The sequence below is a fragment of the Nycticebus coucang genome, chromosome 3 (assembly GCF_027406575.1).
Source record: "Nycticebus coucang isolate mNycCou1 chromosome 3, mNycCou1.pri, whole genome shotgun sequence".
Lineage (NCBI taxonomy): Eukaryota > Metazoa > Chordata > Mammalia > Primates > Lorisidae > Nycticebus > Nycticebus coucang.
In genome coordinates, this window is record NC_069782.1 from 59,354,236 (window position 1) to 59,375,289 (window position 21,054).

Genomic DNA, 21,054 nt, shown 5'->3' on the forward strand with positions numbered 1-21,054 from the left:
CGCCACAGCACTCTACCCAGGGTGACAGAGTGAGACTCTGTCTCAAAAAAAAGATCACCAAAGACAAAGGGGCTTTTGCAGAGGAAGGTGAACAAGTGGGAAAGAGATTCAGAACTGTGTTCTCCAAGTCTTCCTTAAGCATTCCTGGGATGTTTGGGTGGTGGTCATTGTCCTCACCAGCTACATGTCATCCTGCAGCTGGAAAGAATTAGGCTGAGTGCCCTTTCAGGGCAAAGCTGAAGACAGAGTGGGGAATTTATAGGAAGTAACAGTGCCACTCCTGACCAGAAGTCTGGTCCAGGGCAGGGGAGCTTATGTGCTCCAGGTCACAGGAATCTCAGGGAGCTTCAGAAAAGAAATGCATTTAAGGGCTAGACGCTGTGGCTCATGCCTGTAATCCTAGCACTCTGGGAGGCTGAGGTGGGTGGATTGGTTGAGCTCAGAAGTTTGAGACCTGCCTGAGCAAGAGCGAGACCCTATCTCTAAAAATAGCTAGGTGCTGTGGCAGGCACCTGTAGTCCCAGCTATTCAGGTGGCTGAGGCAAGAGGATCACTTGAGCCTAAGAGGTTGAGGTTGCTATGAGCTATGATGCCACAGAACTCTACCAAGTGTGACAGAGTGAGACCCTGTCTCAAAGAAAGAAAGAAAGAAAGACAGACATTTAGGGAATTCTGTCTGCTCCATACACATATTGCAGATCCACTGGGCACATTGGCATAAAGGCTCTGAAAAGTCCTGCAGGAGGAAAACCTGGTTGGGTTTGTTGAAGCCTGCATTCCCATAAAATCCTTTTGGAAATACATGCCTGCTGTGTTCCTTGGAATATGTGCTGTGAAATGTTCATAGGACACTCATGGCTTTCCAGGGTGGAACCCGAGGGAGTTCCCACTCCTGGAGATGAGCTGAGGGGTTCTGCGTGGCAAGATGCTCAGGATGCCCTCCAATCACCACCCACTTCCTCTCTTGTCACTCCATTACCCAGCCCTAAGGCCTCATGCCCTCTGCCCTTACAGATGTGAATGAGTATGACCTGAGCCCCCACATCTGCCTGCATGGGAACTGCGAGAACACAAAGGGCTCCTTTGTTTGCCACTGCCATCTGGGATACATCATCAGGAAGGGAGCCACGGGCTGCTCTGGTGAGCCATCAGTCAGAAGTACAGGCAGGGGGACCCCAGAGGGCCAGCTAGGGGGGTCACAGAGCTGGTCAGAATTTATCCTTACAGATGTCCACTGATGAGGTCTTGTGTTAAAGCAAGAGCAGGACCAAGTGCTATGGCTCACACCTATAATCCTAGCACGTTGGGAGGCCAAGGCTAGGATCACTTGAGGCCAGGAGTTTGAGTCCAGCCTGGGCAATATAGCAAGCAAGACCTTGTCTCTACAAAAAATAAATGGAAGGAAAATTAGCTGGGCTGGTGATGCACGCCTTTAGTCCCAGCTACTTGAGAGGCTGAGGCAGGATGATCACTTGAGCCCAGGAATTCAAGGTCCTAGTGAGCTACAACCTCATCACTGCTCTGGCCCGGGTGACAGAGCAAGGAACAAAAATAAAAAGGCAAGAACAGAGCCTTAGGCTTGGTGCCTGTAGCTGAAGCGGCTAAGGCGCTAGCACATACACCTGAGCTGGCAGGTTCAAATCCAGCCCTGGCCTGCCAAACAACAATGATGGCTGCAACCAAATAATAGCCAGGCATTGTGGTGGACACCTGTAGTCTCAGCTACTTGGGAGGCGGAGCCCAGGAATTGGAGGTTGCTGTGAGCTGTGATGCCATGGCACTCTACCCAGGGTGACAGCTTGAGGCTCTGTCTCAAAAAAAAAAAAAAAAAAAACGAACAATGCCTTATAAAGCTCCGCTGCTCAGCGGGGCAAACCCCAAGGGACTGTAGCAGTATTTCCCAAGTACAAAAGCCTGATAATTTTATGTGACACAGAGACACATTAAACATTTAAATAGTTATTGTTGGGGTGGTGCCTGTGGCTCAAGGAGTAAGGTGCTGGCCCCATATACTGGAGGTGGTGAGTTCAAAACCGGCCCCAGCCAAAAACAAAACCAAAAACAAAATAAAATATCACTTGGCCTCTAATAAAGTTCTTTAAAAAAAAACAAACATTTAAATAGTTATTGCATTAACTGCCTATCGCTGGCATAAGAAGTCTTCACACACGTTGTGACTTAGAAGTTTATTCTCTTTCCAGAACAGTAGTTCTGGAGGTCAGAAACCTGGGATCAAGATGCTGGCAGGGTTGGCTCCTTCCCAAGGGAAAGAATCTGTCCAGTGCCTGCTGGGAGTTCCTTGGGTTGTAGAGGACTCCAGTCTCTGCCTCTGTGTTTGTGTGGTCATCTTCTCTGTGTGTCTTCACACGGCCTCTTGTAAGGACACCAGTCACTAGACTGGAGCCCACTCTAGACCATGATGACCTCGTTTTGGTCACATCAACAAAGACCCTGTTTCCAAACACAGTCCCATTCACAGGGGTCAGGGATTAGGGCTCAAATGCACCTTGTGAGGGGACACAATTCTCCCTGCTCCAGTTATGTAGTTATTTTAATGTGTGCTAGAAACAAAAGTTGCATAATAGAGCATCAAACCCATGACTTCTTAGAGGTCATTGATGCTGATATAAATTTTTCATTTAAAACACATTCACATTACTGATGAAGAAACGTGTAGTGCATAGTGGCTACTCAGGTATGAACCTCACAGAGATTGTAAGGGTGATGCATATAAAGACTGAAAGTGCTGGTTTGGAGATGGGGCATGTTTGTTAGGATGGTTGCTCTCAGTGTCTACCCGAAGTCTCCCATGCTGCCATTTCAGACTATTTCTGGAGGGCTGTTATAAGCCGTGTCTAGTTTAGGGGTTTTCCTCTTGGGCTCTGGATGAGGATAGAAGCTCCCTGGGTGGGTGTGAAGGGGCTTTCTGGGACAGCCCTTCCCCTAGGGAGGGAAAGTTCTTGCCCTCTCACCCACCTTTGTGCTGAGTTTCCTCTTCTGTTACTGGATGCCATGGCGGTGCTCCCTTTCCCCTCAGATGTGGAAGAACGCGAGCTCGGTGGACGCTGTGACACCCATGCCTTCTGCCTCAACATTCCTGGAAGTTTCAGCTGCAGGTGCCAACCAGGCTGGGTAGGGGATGGCTTCAAATGTCACGGTGAGTACCTAGAAACAGGGGGTCAGGACAGTGGGGCCCAGTGGTGTCTATGGGGGCCATTCAGTACTGGGGTTGGAGGGTCTGCCCCCTTGCAGTCTTCTAATGTGCACACCTGGGGGTTCTGGGCTCTGTTGCCTGCAGACCTGGATGAATGCACCACCCGGGAGCACTGGTGCAGCCCAAGAGCTGACTGCATCAATGCCCCTGGCTCCTACTGCTGCACCTGCCACCAGGGCTTCTCTGGGGATGGGTTCTCCTGGGAAGGTGAGATCAGGGGGTGTGGAAGGGCAGGGCCCACGAGGGGAAGGAATGGGTGCCAGATTCATGGTGTCCATGATGGTCATTTGGCCTCCAGACTCACTCTGCCCTAACCACTGTGCCATGGGTGCTGGGGATGCTGTATCCTCAGTCCAGGGGGCTGAGACTTAGAGTCCCCTGAACTGTGAAGTGCATGGGACGCTCACTTGCTTCCTGGCTGCCCCTCACCCTGCACAAGTGTTTCCCATCTCTGCCCATCCTGGCCAGAGTCCAAGTGTCCAGAACCACCTCTCTTCTCTCCCTGGCCCTAGCTTGTTCATCTGCTTCCCACTCCCAGGTCAAAGGTCTGAGTGCTACCTGCTCAGGACTTTGGGTGGTAGTGAAGGGTTTGCGTGACCGGAGGGCCCCTCAGACAGGGACAAATGTGCTGAGAATATGGAGCTCTGCAACCATGGGCAGTGCCTGAACGTGCCCGGTGGGTACCACTGCGAATGCGAGATGGGCTTCCACCCCACTGAGGATCACCGGGCATGCCAGGGTGAGGCTTGGGCTTGGCAGGGCAGAGGACAGAGTGGTGGGTCTCTGTGGCAGACTGCCAGGTGGGACAGGCTGACCTGCAGTCCCCACAGATGTGGACGAGTGTGCTCTGAGAAACATCTGTGCATTCGGGAACTGTAAGAACCAGCATGGAATGTTCCGCTGCATCTGTGAGGGTGGCTACGAGCTGGATCGTGTAGGTGGCAACTGCACAGGCGTGGGGTCAGCTGGAATCAGAAGTTGAGCATAGGGGACACAGCTCACTCCCTCCCTATCCTCAAATTTCTCCTCAGATGTCCTCCTGTGGAGGGGCCTTGCCTGAACTCCCATATAAAACAGCCCCTCTAACCTCCTGCACCTGTTCCCCTGCTGAATAAATTCAGCGAGTGAATGAAGTGCCCCCTGCACCCCAGTAGCAGAAGGCCTCTCCCACCTGTGTATGTGTGTGTGCATGCTTTAAGTGGGCACATAGGTACAGGCCACAGGTCTCTGTCACAATGAGATACTCTGCCACTGTATCTTAAAAGCAGCCACAGACAAAATGGAAATGAGTGAGCATAGTTTTGTGTGCTAATAAAACTTTATTACTAACAAAGAGCAATGGGCCGGATTTGGCTCACAGGTTGGATTTTGCCAACCCCTGGTTTGAAAGTGTTTTCTAAATGTAGGTTAAGCGACCAGACTCATACTGTAATCCCAGCACTTTGGGAAGCCAAGGATAGAAGATCACTTGAGCCCAGGAGTTCAAAATCAACCTGGACAACATAGCAAGATCTCATCTGTACCTAAAAACAATAATAATAATTAAAAATTAGCTGAGAGTATTGGGAAGACCACTTGAGCCCAGCAGTTTAAGGCTGCAGTGAACTATGATTGTGCCAGTGCATGCCAGCCTGGTTGACAGAGCAAGACCCCATCTCATACATACATACATATGAGAACCCAGAGCAGTTAGAGTTTTAATTATAGGGGCCAAGTAGGATGGAGCTGGGGAGGGGGTTCAATAGGACAGGGCAAACTGAAGAACTGAAGGCTCCTCTCCCCTTGGGGTTTCTCCCCAGGGAAGGACAGGTTCATCATCCCACAATCTGATGCCTAAGAGTGGCCCCAGGGTGAGGTCTGTGGCTTTCCAGGAGGGGGCCTAGGAGGGGGCTGAGAGAGGGCTCTTTGCTAGAGACAGTATGTCCTTCCCAACAGATGTCAACGAGTGCGCAGACCCAGTGAACTGTATCAATGGTCTGTGTGTCAACATCCCAGGCAGCTACTTCTGCAACTGTCCCCTGGATTTTGAGCTGAACCCCAGCGGGGTGGGCTGCGTGGGTGAGCCATAGTTGACTCTGTCTGGGGATTTGGAGTCAGTGGAGATGGGCAGGGCGTGGTCTGGGTCATTGCATATGTCAGCCTGTTCAAATCTACCGACTCCTGACAAACAACCCATGGGCTGGTCCTGGGCCAGAGTGGTTGCCCTGTCGCCTGTCGGGATACAGCCTCATACGTGCTTATGCATGCACATGCAAAGATTTTCCTCCCCCACTTGCCAGCCTTCCCTTTCTGCTTGTTTAGACACTCGAGCTGGGAACTGTTTCCTGGACACGCACAACCGAGGGTATGGTGGTGTTTTCTGCAGTGCCGAGATTGGAGTTGGTGTCACCCGAGCCTCCTGCTGTTGCTCCTTGGGCCGGGCCTAGGGCAACCCCTGTGAGCTGTGCCCAATGGCCAACACCAGTGAGTCCCTGTGAGGCAGACAGGCATGGTGACCTGAGCCTTAGGAGGACCTTAGGTGACAGGGAAACTGAGCACTAAAGAGGGAGAAAGGCTTGTCCTGGCTCATACAGCATGCTCTCGGCAGTTCTTCAGGGTTGCTTTCTGTGAAGGCAAAAAAGACAGAGAGTGTACTGTGCAGTGTACTAGGGGCTGGTGATTAAGAGGATGAACTCTGTACTCTGTGCCTCACCCTTAAACCAATAGTTTAAGGACTGTGAGAGTAGATCTATCCTAAGGGTTTATTTCAGGCATAGCCATGGCTCAGGAGAAAACAGTGGAGAAGTGGGTAAGGGAAGGCTTCCTGGGGAAGAGGAAGGTTTGAGTGAGGTTTTGGAGGATGAGTAGGAGTTTTCCCAGCAGAATAGGGGAAAGAACGTGCAATGCAGTGGGAACTCTATGTGCAAAGTCCACACGTGTGAAACAGGGAGGTACCTGTCCACTTAGGTGTGTGCATTTGTGAATGTCCAGGGTCTTTCTTCCAAGGGGGAAACTCGCAGTCCCACTGAGGTCTGGTTTTTGTCAGAAGGAATCATCTTCTCATCTGCAGACATGATCCCTCTGCTCACATATTGAATGTGAACTCATGTTTGCACACAGGCATACAGGCATGCGCGCGCGCGCGCACACACACACACACACACACTGCATCCCAGACAACCATAGGACTGGCCAAAGAGTTAAGGGGCCTGCAGTTGGTACAATACAGGGATGGGGCCCACTCTTGAGTCCTTTTTAGGGGACCGTCCCGCCTACTTCCTCTAAGCTTTGCCGGAATAGCCTGTACTATAGCCCCTCACAGAAATCTGTTTCTTCTTGCAGCTGAGTACAGAACCCTGTGTCCTGGTGGTGAGGGCTTCCAGCCCAACCCCATGACTGTCATTCTGGAAGGTGAGTTTCTGGTGGACCATCCATCCATCCATCCATGTAGGGGCTGACTTTTCTCTCACTCTTGCCTTACCAAAGTGCAGAATTGAGCAGCTTTTGGTGGGGAGGGGAGCACATCCTCCCACCTGGAGACTGCACAGCTGGACCAAACTGTGCTTTTGGTTTATGATGAACTTTTTATCTGTTCTTTCAGCTATTTCTTCCACTTGTTGGTTTATTGATTCATCCTTCCATCCACTCATCCATCCATCCCTCCTCCATTCACCCATGCACCTGTCTATCCACCCATCCATCCAATCATCTTCCATCTCTCCATTCCTCCCTCTCTATTCATTTATCCATCTATGCCCCACCCATCAATTCATTCACGCATGTACCCATTCATCCATCTATTCACCTATCCATCTACCCACCTACCTATCCACTAATTCACCTTCTCATTCACTAATGCACTTTCTTATTCATCCATCCACTACTTTTCATATCCACTGCCCATCCATCCATCCATCCACCCATACACCCATCTACCCATCCATCCACTCATCTACCCGCCCATCTATCCTCCCATCCATCCATCCACCCACCCATACGCCCATCTACCCATCCATCCATCCACCCATATGCCCATCTACCCATCCATTCACTCATCTACCCACCCATCTATCCTCCCATCCATTGTATCCACAGAGAGTGATAGAGGTTGGAGAAGACATTCCATCCAGAAGAAACTGTATGGTGGATGGAAGGGTGAACTAACAGATGAAGGGAAAGGAGTTGAACTTGGGGTGACATGAACTCAAGAGAGTCTTGGTTCAGCCCCTCCAAATGTCCAACAGCCATGGGATAGCTCTTGGGAATCCTTGAGGGAACCCTGGAGAGCCCAGGGCAGGACATAGATGTCCCCTAAGTTCCCTCATGGATTTAGCTTCCAAGCATGGCTTCCTTACTTCTTGACAGACATTGATGAGTGCCAGGAACTGCCAGGGCTATGTCAGGGGGGTGACTGCATCAACACTTTTGGCAGCTTCCAGTGCCAGTTCCCACTTGGCTATTACCTCAGTGAGGACACCCGCATCTGTGAGGGTGAGCATGGACTCTCTTCCTCCTCCTCCCCCTTGTCTAACCTCTGCCCTCTGCCCTCCACCCAGTTAGAAGTTACCTGGCTTTACAACCTGACCAAGACCCAGAGTAAAGAGTGAGAAGGAAGACAAGAGAAGTAATAGCCCCACCTTTCCTCCAAGCATCACTTCATCTGTCTCCCTGCTGGTCTTGTTTGAATGTGACAGTAATGGTCAACAGCTACCTGGTGTCTAGGACTGTGTGACACCACTGTGCTGAACATCCTTATTTGTCATTCATTCAGTCCCCACAACAGTTGTCCCATGGAGGGATGTGTTCCAATCGGATCCCATATTCAGACGTAGAAGCTAAGTCTTGGCTGGGTGCAGTGGCTCGCACCTGTATTCCTAACACTCTGAGAGGCTGAGGTGGGTAGATGGCTTGAGTTCAGGAGTTTGAGACCAGCTTGAGCAAGAGTGAGACTCTGTCTCTACTAAAGATAGAAAAACCATCCAGGCATTGTGCTGAGGCAGGGGATCCCTCGAGCCCAGGAGTTGGAGGTTGCTGTGAGCTGTGATGTCATTGCTCTACCCAGGGCACAGAGCGAGACTCTATCCCTCCCCTGAAAAAAGAAAAAGAAACTAAGCCTCTGTGAAATTAAGTGACTTGTCCAGAAGTACTAGTAGTAAGTAGTAGAGACAGTCTCTAAGGCTGGCCATTCTGATTCTTAAATCTGAACCCTGTTAATGCAACATACCAAATTTATTTATTCCTTCCTTCACTCATTCACCCATCTATTCATTTATTCATCCTTTTTCTTCTTTTCAACACTCATACACAGCCAGACATGGAAATTAGAACAACATTTCTTTTATACTGAGCAATAATACTGTTTAGAAAATCAGGGAAATGGTGAAGGAAAAGAGAGATCTAAGATCTAACTAATAATTTTCTTTGTACATGGGTGTAGGAGCTGTTGACTCAAAATCAGGTCTCAAAATGCTTCAATAGGCCAGGTGCTGTGGCTCACGTATGTAATTCCAAAGCTTTGGGAGGCCAAGGCAGGAGGATCACTTGAGGCCAGGAGCTCAAGACCAGTCTGAGCAACATGGTGAAACCCTCCTCTCAACAAAAAGGGGAAAAAAAGTCAAAATGCTTGAATAATATTTCGTACCTCCTTATCTCCTCCAACCCTTAGAACTTTCTTCAGGTTCAGTAACTCTTCTTTTTCTAAAAAATGTAAAGTATAGGGCAGTGCCTGTGGCTCAAAGGAATAGGGCGCCAGCCCCATATGCCAGAGGTGGTGGGTTCAAACCCAGCCCTGGCCAAAAACTGCAAAAAAAAAAAAAGTGAAGTATAAAGTTAGGTTATTGATTTTGGATGTTTCTTCTTTTACAATGAAAGCATTTACAACTATACATCTTCTGAGCACTACCTTTACTGTATCCTATAGTTTTAGTATGTTGTGTTGTTGTTTTCATTCATCTCAAAGTATTTTTTATTTCCCATATAATTCCTTCCTTGACCAATTGATCAAAATGTTTTAATTACACATTCTTTTCTAGTTCTCTTTCTGTTATTGACTTCCAGTTTGATATCATTGTGGTTGAAGAAGATAAGTCATATGATTTTAACATTTTAAAATTTATTGGCTCAGCACCTGTAGCTCAGTGCTTAGGGTGCTGGCTGTATACACCAGAGCTGGCAGGTTGGAACCGGCCCAGGGCCTGCTAAACAGCAATGACAACTATAACAAAAAATAGCCAGACCTTGTGGCAGGCTATTGGGAGATAGCCTCCCAGCTACTTGGGAGACTGAAGCAAGAGAATCACTTAGGCCTGAGAGTTTGAGGTTGCTGTGAGCTGTGACACCATGGCACTCTATCGAGGGCAACATTGTGAGACTCTGTCTCAAAGATAAAATAAAATAAAATAAAATAAAATTTATTGAGATTTGTTTTGTGGCCTAATATACACATATATGGTCTATTCTGGAGAATTGTCCATGTACACTTGAGAAAATGTGTTGCTAGGTTGCACGTTTTCTAGCTGTCTGTAAGGTCTAGTTGGTTCACGGTGTTATTCAAGTCCTCTGTTTCCTCATTGATCTTTAGTCTAGTTATTTATCCACTGTTAAAAGTGGAGTATTGAATTTTTCAACTATTATTGTAGAGCTTTCTAATTTTGCCTTCCTTTTTATCAATTCTTCATCAATATTTTGGGGCTCTGTCATTAGGTGCATATATGCATAATTGTTATATCTTCTTGATGATTTGACCATTTTACCAATATATAATATCCTTTGTGTCTTACAGAAGTTTTTTTTTTTTGTAGAGACAGATTTTCACTTTATTGCCCTTGGTAGAGTGCCGTGGTGTCACACAGCTCACAGCAACCTCCAACTCCTGGGCTTAGGCGATTCTCCTGCCTCAGCCTCCCGAGTAGCTGGGACTACAGGCGCCCGCCACAATGCCCGGCTATTTTTTTTTGTTGTTGCAGTTTGGCCGGGGCTGGGTTTGAACCCGCCACCCTCGGTATATAGGGCCGGCGCCCTGCTCACTGAGCCACAGGCGCCGCCTGTCTTACAGAAGTTTTGGACCTAAAGTCTGTTTTATCTGAAATAGCAGCACCAGCTCTCTTTTGGTTACTATTTCCATGGATTATCTTTCTCTAACTTTTCACTTTCTTTTTTTTTTTTTTTTGAGACGGAGCCTCAAGCTGTCACCCTGGGTAGAGTGCTGTGGCATCACAGCTCACACCAATCTCCAATTACTAGGCTCAAGCGATTCTCCTGCCTCTGCCTCCCAAGTAGCTGGGACTACAGGCGCCCGCCACAATGCCTGGCTATTTTGTTGTTGTTGTTGTTGTTGCAGCCATCATTGTTGTTTGGTGGGCCCAGGCTGGATTCAAACCCTCCAGCTCAGGTGTATGTGGCTGGTGCCTTAGCCGCTTGAGCCACAGGCCCAAGCCTAACTTTTCACTTTCAACTTATTTGTCTTTGGGTCTAACTGAGTCCTTTATCAACAGGACATTTTTATTGTTATCCATTCTGTCGACCTCTGTCTTAATTGGTTTATATAATTAATTATCAATAAGGAAGAACTTCTAATATTTTGCTATTTGTTTTCTTTCTTTCATTTTTTTGAGACAGAGTCTTACTTCGTTATCCTGGATAGGGTGCTACGGCATCATAGCTCATAGTAACCTCAAATTCTTGGGCTCAAATGATCTTCTTGACTCAACCTCCCAAGCAGCTGGGACTACATGTGGCATCTGCCACAATGCCTGCCTAGTTTTCCTATTTTTAGTACATGTGGGGTCTTGCTCTTGTTCAGGCTGGTCTCAAACTCCTGAGCTCAAGCAATCCACCCACCTTGGCCTCCCAGAGTGCTAGGATTACAGGTGTCTGCCACCTCGCCCAGCCCTTGCTATTTGTTCTCAATGTGTGTTATATCTTTTCCATTTCTCAATTCCTCCATTATTGCATTCTTTTTTTATCGATTTCTTTTCTAGTGGACCATCTTGATTCTACTCTTGGTCCTTTTCCTGTATGTTTTTAGTTCTTTTTTTTTTAGTTGTAACCTTTGGGTTTTAATAACAACTTTACAACATCAATGTTGAATTAATACCAACTTATTTTCAGTAAACATAAAAACTGCTTCTTTATAGTTTTTTCTCCCACCTTTATATGGTTATTGTCACAAATTACATCTTTACATATGGTGTGCCCAATTAACATATATTAATAGTTATCATTTTACGTACTTGTCTTTTAAAGAATGCAGGAAAAAAATAGAAGTTTTCCCCAAAATGAAATACTAGTGGCTTTTGTATTTGCCTATGTAGCCACCTTTATCATTGTTTCTATTTTCTTATATAGTTTTGAGTTACTATCTAGTGTCTTTTCATTTCCATTTGGAAGATAATAGAGATAAATTCCTTTCATTTTTGTATATCTGGGACTATCTTAAATTCTCCTTCATTTCTAAAGGATAATTTTGCCAGATATAGCATTCTTGGTTTATAGTTTTTTCTTTCAATGCTTTAAATAATCATCTCACTGTTTTCTGGCTTCCACAGTTTCTGAAGAGAAACCAATTGTTAATCTTACTGAGGATCTTTTGTCATGATGTGTTGCTTCTCTGTTGCTACTTTTAAGATTCTTATGTGTGGGGAATGGTAGGCAGACACTTAAAAATGCCACAGCAGTCTCTTACAGCAAGTTCTTTCTCTATCATGTCTTTCCCTGATTATTGTTTAAGTTTTTTTTTTATTGTTAAATCATAGCTGTGTACATTAGTGCAATCGCCTATTGTTTAAGTTTTTAACTGGATTCCAGAGTTCTGCACAAGTTGATTTTGTTAGCTTTTGCCAGCTCAATAGTTTTTTTGTGGAGGAATGGAGCCATGGAGTTCCCTAGTCTGCTATTTTTGATGACATCACTCCTAGCACGCTAATATTCTGCCACCTGTTTTTGCACCCTTTTTTTGAGACCAGAATCTCATTTTGTCACCCTTTGTAGAGTGCCATGGTGTTACAGCTCACAGCAACCTCAAACTCTTGGGCTCAAGTGATTCTCTTGCCTCAGCCTCCCGAGTAGCTGGGACTACAGGTGCTTGCCACAACACCTGGCTATTTTTTAAGAGATGGGGTCTTGCTCTTGCTCAGGTTGGTCTCAAACTCCTGAGCTCAGGCAATCCACCCGCCCTAGCCTCCCAGAGTGCTGGGATTACAGGCATGAGCCACCATGCCCAGCCTTATTTACATTTCTTAAATGGTTAAAAAAGATCAAATGAAGCATAAAATTTTGTGACCCATGAAAGTTATATAAAATTTGAATTTTAAGCAGGGTTCATAAATAAAGTTTTCTTGCAGATATCAATGAATGTTCCACACACTCGGGCATGTGTGGCCCCAGCACCTGCTACAACACCCTGGGAAACTACACCTGCATCTGTCCTGCAGGGTTCCTGCAAGTCAGCGGCAGCCACTGCCTGGGTAGGAAGTGTGATGACCCAGGGGCTTGGCAGCTACAAAAGACTCATGTGGGCATGGGGGAGACTGCTGGGAAGTCTTCGAAGAGCTTTGTTTGGGAGAGGAAAGAGGGAGCATAAGCATATATGAAGTGCTGATATGTGACAGTGAACAAGGCTGCAGGACTCAGGAGCCCAGGGCTGCCAGGAACAGTTTGCCCAGGTTGTGCACTGCCCAGAAAGAGGCTAAAAGATGAATGGCACCACCAAGTGTATTATGGGGGAGACCACAAGTGATTTTCAAATTCACTCCATGAATGATTTCCCATATGCTTCATTTTCTCTTCTTCTAACTTGAGCAGCCTTTACCCACAATCTTCTCCTTACCTCCACTGCAGATATGAGGAAGAGTGTCTGCTTCCAGCACTATAATGGCATGTGTCAAAAACAAGCTGACTTCCAATGTGACCCAGAAGATGTGTTGCTGCCCTTACAACATTGGCCGGGCCTGGAATAGACCCTGTGAGGCCTGCCCCACCCCTGCCAGCCGTGAGTTCTCTCCAGCCTGGGCCTTCCCTAGCATAATTTTTATGGAAATACAGTGCATCTAGAACTCCTAAATTAATCTGCCTTCTTCTGATGAGAGCTGGAGAGTGGAAGTTGCATCCCCATGTATGGAGAGTAATACTTTAGGGAGGACAAGGAAGCTTTTCTTCTATTTTGCAGATTTTGAGAATTCAGGATGGACCAAGAGAGCTTTCATTGGTGGGCAAAGCCTCTTGAAGACTCACAGAACTAGCTGGCCTTGGTGGGGGGGGGGTAGAAGAAGGAGGGGTCAGCAAGTGCCCAGGGTCAGGGAGGAAAGCTCAGCTGGTTAGAGAAAGCCTGGACCCATGGGCTGAGGAAGGAACAGACTTAGAAAAGCTCAAGGAAGACTAGAATCCTTGTGAAGACATTTGTCAGGCTGAGGGAAGGTGTTCCAGGCAAGGGAATAGCAGAAGCAAAGGATTAAAGGCAAGACCAAGCAGAGCACACTGACAGCTGGGCTGAGACCTGCTGGGATGATCTAGCAGCTAGCCCGGGCAGCTGAAAGATGCAGGAGGGGCAGCCATCAGAAGGGGGCAACCGGGGCTTTACAGCTATGTTCATTTCTTTCTTTCTTTTCTTTTCTTTTTTTTTTTTTTTTGAGACAGATCCTCATGCTGTCACCCTGGGTAGAGTGCTGTGGTGTCACGGCTCACAGCAACCTCCAACTCCTGGGCTCAGGTGATTCTCCTGCCTCCGCCTCCCAAGTAGCTGGGACTACAGGTGGCCACCACAACGCCCTGCTATTTTTTGGTTGCATCATTGTTGTTTGGCAGGCCTGGGATGGATTCGAACCCGCCAGTTTGGGTGTATGTGGCTGGCGCCTTAGCCACTTGAGCTGCAGGCGCCAAGCCAGCTATGTTCATTTCATAGGGCTGCCATAACAAATTACTGCTAATGGGGGGACTTTAAAGATCAGGAACCTGGTTGGGCTCATGCCTGTCATCTCAGCACATTGGGAGGCTAAGGCAGGTGGATCCCTTGAACTCAAGAGTTAAAGACTAGCTGCACAATATAGCAAGACTCCATCTCTACAAAAGTAGAAATATTAGCCAGCCCTGGTGGTGCACAACTATAGTCTCAGCTCTTTGGGAGGCTGAGACAAGAAGATCACTTCAGCTCAGGAATTTGAGGTTACAGTGAGCTATGACAATGCCACTGCACTCCAGCCTAGGTCGCAGAGCGAGACTGTTTATTAAACACACACACACACACCCAGAAATTTATTTTTGCCATCAGGGCTGTGTGTCCTAGGGTTTGAGGAGAATCCTTCCTTGCCCCTTCCTCAGGCTCCAGGCATTTCTTGGTTTGTAGCCACATCACTACCATCTCTGCCTTAGTCCTTACATTTGGCTTCTCCCAGCATCTGTGTCCCTTGTCTTCATATGAGGACATCAGTCATTGGATTTAGGGCCCACTCTACTCTGGTACAATCTCATCTAAACATGATTACTTTGCAGAGACATTGTGTTCAACTGAGGTCTCATTCAGAGATTCCAAGTGGATGAGAACTTTTTTGGGGGGGCGGGGGATGTTCAACCCAATAGACAGTCTAACGCTGAGCTGAGTTCTAAGAAATGACAGTAAGGAAGACCCAGCCTCTGTCTCCTCTCAAACTGTGCAGTCTGGAAGGAAGCTGTAGACAGACCAGATATCACCCATGAGTCTGTGCTGGGACTTAGATACCTGCCCTAACTTGTGCCCTGAACCTGAGGTGTGGGTGGAATATGGCAAGGCAGAGGTTTGCCCCAGCGAAGAGGTTGCAGAAGTTGGTCTGTTTTCATCATGGCAAAGGCAGAAGAAGGAGTGAGGGCCCAGACAGGGACCTGGAGAAAGGTGTCGAGGTGACATTGACCAAATACCTGCTTACATCCATCGGGTAGGCCCAAGGACATCTGCTCAGACTGGGGGTCATGTCAGGCAGGCGACATCTGTAGCAGAATGTAACTGGAGAGTGTATTGCTCAGGAAGCCCAAGGGTGACCCTTTCCACTGTCCTGGGCCAGAGCAGCTGGTCAGAGAGAGGCCTCCATTGGTTGCCTAGAGTCTGCAAGGTTGAAGTGGGCTTCACTGGGAAAAGCGAGGGGAGAGGGGCCCTCCAAGCAGGCAGAACGGCAAGCACAAAGTATAGCATGTACCAGGAGCTTTGGCGGCACTGTTGGAAGGAAGTGTTTGGGGTCTAAACTGAAGAGTCTGCATCTCCTGGTGAGGGCGATGGGTGTGATTAGCGGAGATAAGCAAAGTCCCATCTGTGTGTTGGAAAATCACACTGCACAAACAAATGGCAGCCTTTACCCCAGTGCCAAAGTGTAAGGAGTGGCGGTGTGAAGGCTGGGCTCCCTGAGGAGGTGTCCCCACAGGGTGGGTGGTGGGCATCTGGCCTGTAGCCCCAGACCCACCCCTGCTTTCCTCTGCCCCGCCGACTACCACGTCCTGTGTGGAAACCAGGTGCCAGGCTTCATCGCTGACATCCACACTGGGAAGACACTCGGTGAGTGTCTGCAACCCCCGCCTCCCTGCCCCGCCCCACACCTCCAACTCACCAGGAATCCTAAGAGTTGGAGTATTTTCATTAAATTGTTATTCATTTTTTAATGATAATGAAATATGCACAATATAAAATGTACCATTTTAACCATCTTTTATTTTTATTTTTGATATTTATTTATTTTATTTTCTTGAGACAGTCTCACTTTGTCTCCTTTGGTAGAGTGCGGTGGCATCACAGCTCCCAACAACCTCAAATCTTGGGCTCAAGTGATTCTCCTGCCTCAGCCCCCCAAGTAGCCGGGACTACAGGTGCCCACCACAACGCCCTTCTATTTTTAGAGACAAGGTCTCACTCTGGCTCAGGCTGGTATCAAACTCATATGAGCTCAGGCAATCCACCTGCCTTGGCCTCCCAGATGCTAGGATTACAGGCGTGAGCCTCTGCACCTGACCTGATATGTTATTCTTATCTACAGCTTTTTCCCCCTTTTTATTTATTTATTTTTTTGAGACAGAGTTTCACCGTGTCACCCTTGGTAGAGTGCCATGGTGTCACAGCTCAAAGCAACCTCAAACTTTTGGGCTTAAGCGATTCTCCTGCCTTAGCTTCCCAGGTAGGTGGGACTACAGGCTCCTGTCACAACGCCCAGCTATATTTTTTATTATTATTATTAAATCATAGCTGTGTTGGGCGGCGCCTGTGGCTCAGTGAGTAGGGCGCGGGCCCCATATGCCGAGGGTGGCTGGTTCAAACCCAGCCCGGGCCAAACTGCAACAAAAAAAAAGCTGGGCGTTGTGGCGGGCGCCTGTAGTCCCAGCTTGCTCCGGAGGCTGAGGCAAGAGAATCGCGTAAGCCCAAGAGTTAGAGGTTGCTGTGAGCCGTGTGACGCCACAGCACTCTACCTGAGGGCGGTACAGTGAGACTCTGTCTCTACAAAAAAAAAAAAAAAAAAATCATAGCTGTGTACATTAATGCAATCATGGGGCACTATACACTGGTTTTATAGACCATTTGACATATTTTCATCACATTGGTTAACATAGCCTTCCTGGCATTTTCTTAGTTATGTGTTAAGACATTTATATTCTACATTTATTAAGTTTCACATGTACCCTTGTAAGATGGACCATAGGTGTAATCCCACCAATCACCCTCCCTCCGCCCATCCTCCCCCCTTCCCCTCCCTCTCCTTCTTCCCTATATTCTTAGGTTATAACAGGGTTATAGCTTTCATATGAAAGCCATAAATTAGTTTCATAGTAGGGCTGAATACATTGGATACTTTTTCTTCCATTCTTGAGATACTTTACTAAGAAGGATATGTTCCAGCTCCATCCATGCAAACATGAAAGAGGTAAAGTCTCCATCTTTCTTTAAGGCTGTATAATATTCCATGGTGTACATATACCACAATTTATTAATCCATTCATGGATTGATGGGCACTTGGGCTTTTTCTGTGACTTAGCAATTATGAATTGGGCTGCAATAAACATTCTGGTATAAATATCTTTGTTATAATGTGATTTTTGGTCTTCTGAGTATATACCTAGTAGAGGAATTATAGGATTGAATGGCAGGTCTGTTTTTAGATCTCTAAGTGTTCTCCAAACATCTTTCCAAAAGGAATGTATTAATTTGCATTCCCACCAGCAGTGTGGAAGTGTTCCCTTTTCTCCACATCCACGCCAACATCTCTGGTCTTGGGATTTTGTGATATGGGCTAATCTTACTGGAGTTAGATGATATCTCAAAGTAGTTTTGATTTGCATTTCTCTGATGATTAAGGATGTGAGCATTTTTTCATATGTCTGTAGGCCATGCACCTATCTTCTTCAGAGAAGTTTCTCTTCAAGTCCCTTGCCCAGCCTGCGATGGGATCACTTGTTCTTTTCTTGCTTATACATTTGAGTTCTCTGTGGATTCTGGTTATTAAACCTTTGTCAGAGACATAACCTGCAAATATCTTCTCCCATTCTGAGGGCTGTCTGCTTGCTTTACTTACTGTGTTCTTGGCTGTGCAGAAGCTTTTTAGTTTGATCAGGTCCCAGTAGTGTGTTTTTGAAACTGCTTTAATTGCCCCGGGGGTCCTCCTTATAAAATACTCGCCCAGACCGATTTCTTCAAGAGTTTTCCCTGTACTCTCTTCTAGTATTTTTATAGTTTCATGTCTTAAGTTTAAATCTTTAATCCAGTGAGAGTCTATCTTAGTTAATGGTGAAAGGTGTGGGTCCAGTTTTAGTCTTCTACAGGTTGCCAGCCAGTTCATCCAGCACCATTTGTTAAATAGGGAATCTTTTCAACACTGAATGTTTTTAATTGGCTTGTCAAAGATCAAATAATGGTAAGTAGCTGGATTCATCTTTTGGTTCTCTATTCTGTTCCACACATCTACCTCTCTGTTTTTGTGCCAATACCATGCTGTTTTGATCACTATTGATTTATAGTATGGTCTCAGGTCCGGTAGCGTGATTCCTCCTGCTTTGTTTTTATTTCTGAATAATGTCTTGGCTATTCGAAGTTTTTTCTGATTCCATATAAAACGAAGTATTATTTTTTCAAGATCTTTAAAGTATGACAGTGGAGCTTTAATACGGATTGCATTAAAATTGTATATTGCTTCGGGTAGTATGGATATTTTAACAATGTTGATTCTTTCCAGCCACAAGCATGGTATGTTTTTCCATTTGTTAACATTTTCAGCTATTTCTTTTCTTAGAGTTTCATAGTTCTCTTTATAGAGATCTTGCATGTCCTTTGTTAGATAAACTACCAAATATTTCATCTTCTTTGGCACTACTGTGAATGGAATAGAGTCCTTGTCTGTTTTTTCAGCTCGACTATTGTTGCTATATATAAAGGCTACCGATTTATGAATGTTGATTTTGTAACCTGAGATGCTGTGTATTCCTTGATCACTTCTAAGAGTTTTGTAGTAGAATCCCTGGTGTTGTCCAGATATACAATCATATCATCTGTGAAAAGTGAAAATTTGATCTCTTCTGACCCTATATGGATACCCTTGATCGCCTTTTCTTCCCTAATTGCGATGGTGAAAACTTCCATTACAATGTTAAAGAGCACTGGAGGCGATGGGCAGCCTTGTCTGGTTCCTGATCTGAGTGGAAATGATTTCAATTTAATTCCATTCAATACGATATTGGCTGTGGGTTTGCTGTAGATGGCACCTATGAGTCTAAGAAATGTCCCTTCTATACCAATTTTCTTAACTGTTCTGATCATGGAGGGATGCTGGATATTATCAAAAGCTTTTTCTGCATCAATTGCAAGAATCATATGGTCTTTGTTTATTAATTTGTTTATGTGCTGAATTATATTTATAGATTTACATATATTGAACCAGCCTTGAGACCCTGGGATAAAATCGACTTGGCTGTGATGTATAATTTGTTTTTTATTTTATTTTATTTTTTTTATTGTTAAATCATAGCTGTGTACATTAGTGCAATCAAGGGGTACAATGTGCGGGTTTCATATATAATCTGAAATATTCTTATCAAACTGTTCAACGTAGCCTTCATGGCATTTTCTTAGTTACTGTATGCAGGCATTTGTATTCTGCATTTAGTAAGTTTCAACTGTACCCATTCTAAGATGCACTGTAGATGTGGCCCCACCCATTACCCTCTCTCCACCAAAACCTCCCCCCTCCCTTCCCCTTCCTTGGCCCTTTCCCCATAGTCTTGTGCTATAGTTGGGTTATAGCCTTCCTGTGAAAGCTATAATTTAGCTTCATAGTAGAGCTGAGTACATTGGATACTTTTTCTTCCCTTCCTGAGATACTTTGCTAAGAAGAATATGTTCTAACTCCATCCATGTAAACGTGAAAGAGGTAAAGTCTCCATCTTTCTTTAAGGCTGCATAATATTCCATGGTATACATGTACCACAATTTGCTAGTCGATTCGGGGGTTGATGGACACTTGGGCTTTTTCCATGATTTAGCAATTATGAATTGGGCTGCAATAAATATTCTGGTAGAAATGTCTTTGTTATATTGTTTTTTTTTAAATTTTTTTTCCTTTTTTTATTGTTAAATCTTAGCTGTGTACATTAGTGCAATCGCCTGTACCCATTCTAAGATGCACCATAGATGTGGCCCCACCCGTTATCCTCCCTCCACCAAAACCTCCCCCCTCCCTTCCCCTTCCTTCCTTTCCCCATAGTCTTGTGCTATAGTTGGTTTATAGCCTTCATGTGAAAGCTATAATTTAGCTTCATAGTAGGGCTGAGTACATTAGATACTTTTTCTTTCATTCCTGAGATAACTTTGCTAAGAAGAATATGTTCCAGCTCCATCCATGTAAACATGAAAGAGGTAGAGTCTCCATCTTTCTTTAAGGCTGCATAGTATTCCATGGTATACATGTACCACAATTTGCTAGTCCATTCTTTGTTATACTGTGACTTTTGGTCTTCTGGGTATAAACCTAGTAAAGGAATTATAGGATCGAATGGCAGGTCTATCTTTAGGTCTCTAAGTATTCTCCAAACATCCTTCCAGAAGGAACATATTAGTGTGCATTCCCACAAGCAGTGTAGAAGTGTGCCCTTTTCTCCACATCCATGCCAACAGCTCTGGTTTTGGGATTTTGTTATGTGGGCTAATCTTACTGGGGTTAGGTGATGTCTCAAAGTAGTTTTGATTTGCATTTCTCTGATGATTAAGAATGAAGGGCTTTTTTTCATGTGTTTGTAGATCGTGCGTCTGTCTTCTTTAGAGACGTTTCTCTTCAAATCCATTGCCCATCCTGAGATGGGGTCTCGTGTTCTTTTCTTGCTAATATGTTTGAGTTCTCTGTGGATTCTGGTTATTAGACCTTTATCAGAGGTATGACCTGCAAATATTTTCTCCCATTCTGAGGGCTGTCTGCTTACTTTACTTACTATGTTCTTGGCTGTGCAGAAGTTTTTTAGTCTGATCAGGTCCCAGTAGTGTATTTTTGATACTGCTTCAATTCCCCGGGGAGTCCTCCTCATAAAATATTCACCCAGGCCGATTCCTTCAAGAGTTTTCCCTATACTTTTGTCAAGTATTTTTATAGTTTTATGTCTTAAGTTTAAATCTTCTATCCAGTGAGAGTCTATCTTAGTTAATGGTGAAAGGTGTGGTTCCAGTTTCAGTCTTCTACAGGTTGCCAGCCAGTTCATTCAGCACCATTTGTTAAATAGGGAATCTTTTCAACACTGAATGTTTTTAATTGGCTTGTCAAAGATCAAATAAGGGTAAGTAGCTGGATTCATCTTTTGGTTCTCTATTCTGTTGCAGACATCTACTTCTCTGTTTTTGTGCCAGTACCATGCTGTTTTGATCACTATCGATTTATAG

General features: G+C 45.6%; 1 protein-coding gene across 1 annotated transcript in view; it reads left to right on the top strand.

Annotated features, from left to right (window-relative positions):
• The window catches only part of FBN3 (fibrillin 3), an 83,389-nt gene that overhangs the window by 29,086 nt on the left and 33,249 nt on the right, over positions 1 to 21,054 (top strand). Inside the window, 13 exon segments of the mRNA XM_053583428.1 lie at positions 1,015 to 1,140; positions 3,038 to 3,157; positions 3,299 to 3,421; positions 3,828 to 3,953; positions 4,045 to 4,167; positions 5,150 to 5,272; positions 5,516 to 5,677; positions 6,536 to 6,604; positions 7,559 to 7,684; positions 12,535 to 12,657; positions 13,031 to 13,077; positions 13,079 to 13,181; positions 15,636 to 15,707. Of these exon segments, the coding sequence (XP_053439403.1) occupies positions 1,015 to 1,140; positions 3,038 to 3,157; positions 3,299 to 3,421; positions 3,828 to 3,953; positions 4,045 to 4,167; positions 5,150 to 5,272; positions 5,516 to 5,677; positions 6,536 to 6,604; positions 7,559 to 7,684; positions 12,535 to 12,657; positions 13,031 to 13,077; positions 13,079 to 13,181; positions 15,636 to 15,707 (1,443 nt within the window).